We start from the raw sequence: 3702 nt of genomic DNA, 5'->3' as shown, positions 1-3702 counted from the left end.
CCCACCCAGAGGACGAGTTTGTGACGCACGCCGGCGCTGTGCAGGCGCAGCGGCGCCGTGAGCAGCGGGCGGTGCCGCAGCGCGATTGGGGGGAGGCCGCTTACAACTTGCCGCAGCTGCGGGCGGGCCTGCAGGGGTTCCTGGCAAAGCAGCTGGCCCCCTCCACGGCGAAGGGCTATGCCGGGCAGGTGCGGCTGTACGAGGAGTTTGCAACCAGAGTGTACGGGTCGGCGCAGCTGACAGATGAGGGCGTCGCGTTCTGGATCCAGCGCCGCGCTGAGCACAAGCACCGCCTCTCGTCGATCGAGGCGGGGCTCGCCGCGCTGGGGCACGTGGCGCAGGCGCAGGGATTGCGGGCCCCACGCTGCAGTGCGCTGGTGGCGCAGGCGTTGAAGGCGGCGGCGAGGGTCGCGCCCGCAGACGTGCAGCAGAAGCTCCCGCTGACGGTGCAGCTGCTGGGGGGCATGATGGACTACACGGAGGGTCAGCGGGACGAGTGGATGATTGTCAGGGACAAGGTGCTCTACTATGTGGGGTTTTACGGCATGTTTCGCGGCGGCGAGCTGGTGGGCATTCAGTGGCAGCACGTGCACTTTCCGCGCTCAGGCGGCGTGATGATCTTCGTGCCCAGCTCCAAAACTGACCCCCAGGGGGCGGGCGCCTGGGTCTACATCCCTGCGGCCAAGGGGGCCGAGGGGGCGCTCGTGGACATTGTGGCGGCGCTGCAGCAGCTTCAGGAAATGCAGGGCGGGCAGGGGTACGTCTTCCTGGCCCGGCGCGACCAGACGGCACCCCTTAGCAAACAGACAGTGACGTGGCGGGTGCGCAAGGCGCTGCAGGGGCGCGTTCAGGACCCGTCGCTGTATGCAACGCACTCGCTGCGGCGCGGGGGCGCGACGCACGCGGCGCGCTGCGGCGTGAGCCTGCGGTACATCATGGTGCTGGGACGCTGGCGCTCAGATGTGGTGCGGCAGTACATCTACTGCAGCGGCAAGGAGGCCATGGCGGCGGCGACGAAGATGCTGCAGGAGCCGTGAAACGGCCGCCGGACCGCAGGGCCCGGCGGCGCGGGCGGCGGCGACTGACAGCGACAGCCGGTAGCAGCGGCGGCGGCGACGGCGGCAGCGGCGGCGGCAGCGGCGGCGGCGGCGGCGGCGGCAGCAGCACGGGCGGCGGCGCGGGTCGGCATTTGTGCATGAACGTGTGTGGGGGGCCCTCCGGGTCGTGGCCCTTTGGTCAGGTCCGGGGGGGGCGCGCAGGCGCGTGCCGGGTCAAGATAGCTCTGTAACACACAGGCTGGTGGCTGCAGGAGCACACAACCACAGCAGGCAGCACACCGCCGCAGCACAGCGCTGCAGGGCAGCCGCAGCTGGCGGCGCGCAGCAGCACACGGCAAGCGTGCTGGGGCACGAGCAGGCGTCACCCGCCGCGCGGGTGATCAGTACAACCAGCAGCACCACAATCAAATCCCGATGGTGGCACATTTGTTGTGTATGAAGCTCGCCTCAGCTCCAATGTCGGTGTTTCCGGTCACGAATCATGGCTTCGAAACGGGGTTGCCAAGCGACGATCATCAACCACAATAAATAGCTTGCATGCACAAAGGGTCCCAGGACGTTGCAACTGAGTGGGCTGAAGAGTGAGCTGGCTCGTCGTGAGTGAGGGCTCAGGGGGGCAAGAGCCGCAGGCCGCTGCGGGCTCCATCTTGTTGGCTGCTGCAGCTGCTCCTATGCATCGGCCAACTTGACTTGGATGGCGGCGAGCATACAAAGTGCGGACGCAATCGGCGTCTTTGGCAGGTGGGGGCTCTTGCATGTGGGGGGCGTCACTTGCTGAGGCGATGTCGACAGTGGTCCCAGCAGCGCTCAAGTGATGAGGGCGCCAGCAGGGGGCCTTGGGCCCCTCGAACCGGTGGGGCGGCGGGGTCACCGGCGGTCGCCCTGACCCCTGCGCACGTCCTTAAACCTTGCTGGGTGCCCAGCGCCCAGTTTACTCCACACTACTGCACTCTACCCCAACTTGACGCATCGCTGGTAGGGCGGGTACGGGGCCATCACCAATGCTGCGGGACCAGGGACGCTGGTTTTCGCTTCTGCGTGCAGGCTACCTTTCTTGCATGCACATGCCTACGGCCGTGCGGCTGCACTGGGGACCTCGCCGCAGCAGCCCTCCTGCAAGGTTGCGAGATCGCACGCAACGCCTTCCCTTATACTGTAGCGAAAGCGACTGCCAGGTACGGCTAGGAGTGCGGCATGGTCCAACACAAGACAAGACATGCGAGAAACCCAGTGACGTGATGTCATCTAGGACCACATGCGTCGTTATCACTCACCGCCTGATTGTTCTGTTGATGCTTGCATAATTCTGGTGAGGCGGAACAAAGGATGGTGCTGTGCAAGAGGACGCAAAGCGTGGGAGCTCTCGAGGGGAGGGAGGCAGCATGGAGCGTTGGCTGCGGTGTTGCGCCACGTTCTGTGTCGGCATGACATTGGAGTGGAGTGTGCTGGTGAGTGTTGTCAGTAACTGGAACCACACATTGTGCAGCCGCTTCTGCCTCTGCATTTCCTGGTGACCTACAACCCATTTAACCTCACCACCTGTCCCCACCTGCGACGCAGGCGAGTACCGACGGTACGGCCTGCAACGATGTGCACATCCAGACATGCTTGCCGCCCTTGCGGGCTGCCGGCAGCGCAGCATGCACCACACAATGTCTATCAGCACATCCACCAATGGGTCATATGTGCTCTCGTGTCTGTGTCAACGCAGCCACGCCGCCAGCCAGTCGGATTGTTAGTCATCGCCAGCGGCGGTGTGGTCAACCTGCCTCCCTGCGTGGGGAGCACTGGATGCGACAGGTCGCAAACATACCGCGACACATTTTACGGCTCGATCACCCGACAAGGTGCTCCCGCACCGCGGCTTCAACAACAACCCCTGGAACAACCTCCTCGTGAAGCGCTCTCCTGATTAGCCACTGTGAGAACCTAAAATATGTTGGCACTGAGTGGGAGACGTATTGAATTGAAGGCCAGGCACCTGCGTCAGTGCCCGGACAAAGTTGCCTCGGCCACCGCCGCGCCATGCCCTGCATCAGTCGGGGTGGTCCCGCCCTCTTGCTTGGCACATGCAACCCCATCGCCGGCCGATACAACAGAGAGCCGCCGTTCACGTGGCGCAGCGCCCACAGGCATGCGCACTCTCAACCCGTGCTCTCCTTCCCAAATCCACCCCGCATAACGCCCCTCGTGCGCGCACGCGCGGAGCCCCACCCGCGATTGCGACCCACCCAGCGCGTCACTCGGGACGCCCCCCCCCCCAAATGCAGATGGCGAGCCAGCAGGCAAAGGGCGCCGGCGCCCTCGCGGCGGCGTACGCGGTCGGCCTGGTGTCGGGGTGGCTGCTCAGCACCTACGCGCGCAGCAGCCTGGAGGACGCGCTGACGAGGCTGCAGGCCAAGGTCAGCCGTGCCAAGGACGCCGCCGCAGCCTGACCTCGGGCGGCAGTACACGGAGGCGCAGGGTGGGGTGCCGTGGGGCCCAGCGCTCCGGCGCGCCGCCTGGAGTGGGGGGTCCTGCCTAATAGACAATAACACGGGGCGTTCGCTTGTGACACAAGCGAACAACGAAGCGTTGGGCCGTGTGGGCTGCCGGGCCCAGTGGTCCGGCAGGCGCACCGGCGGCGCGGCCCGCCGCCCGCAAG

The 3702-nt window shown here is 65.9% G+C and overlaps 2 protein-coding genes across 2 annotated transcripts; both read left to right on the top strand.

The window, feature by feature from the left end:
• Positions 1 to 467: 467 nt before the first annotated feature.
• On the top strand, positions 468 to 1037 carry MNEG_14011 (hypothetical protein; the record flags this gene model as incomplete). Its single annotated transcript, XM_014037518.1, has 1 exon — positions 468 to 1037. One exon carries the CDS (start codon positions 468 to 470, stop codon positions 1035 to 1037), a length of 570 nt encoding a protein of 189 aa, XP_013892972.1.
• A 1403-nt stretch (positions 1038 to 2440) lies between these two features.
• On the top strand, positions 2441 to 3460 carry MNEG_14010 (hypothetical protein; the record flags this gene model as incomplete). The annotated part of the gene is made up of 2 exons (XM_014037517.1): positions 2441 to 2506; positions 3329 to 3460. Coding segments are annotated over 2 exons (198 nt in total), but the record flags the coding sequence as incomplete, so codon positions are not given.
• Positions 3461 to 3702: the final 242 nt, after the last annotated feature.

Source organism: Monoraphidium neglectum (assembly GCF_000611645.1).
Source record: "Monoraphidium neglectum strain SAG 48.87 unplaced genomic scaffold scaffold04197, whole genome shotgun sequence".
NCBI classification, from domain to species: Eukaryota; Viridiplantae; Chlorophyta; class Chlorophyceae; order Sphaeropleales; family Selenastraceae; genus Monoraphidium; species Monoraphidium neglectum.
The sequence above is the reverse complement of the archived record's forward strand: the minus strand, read 5'-3'. Positions and strand labels throughout refer to the sequence as shown.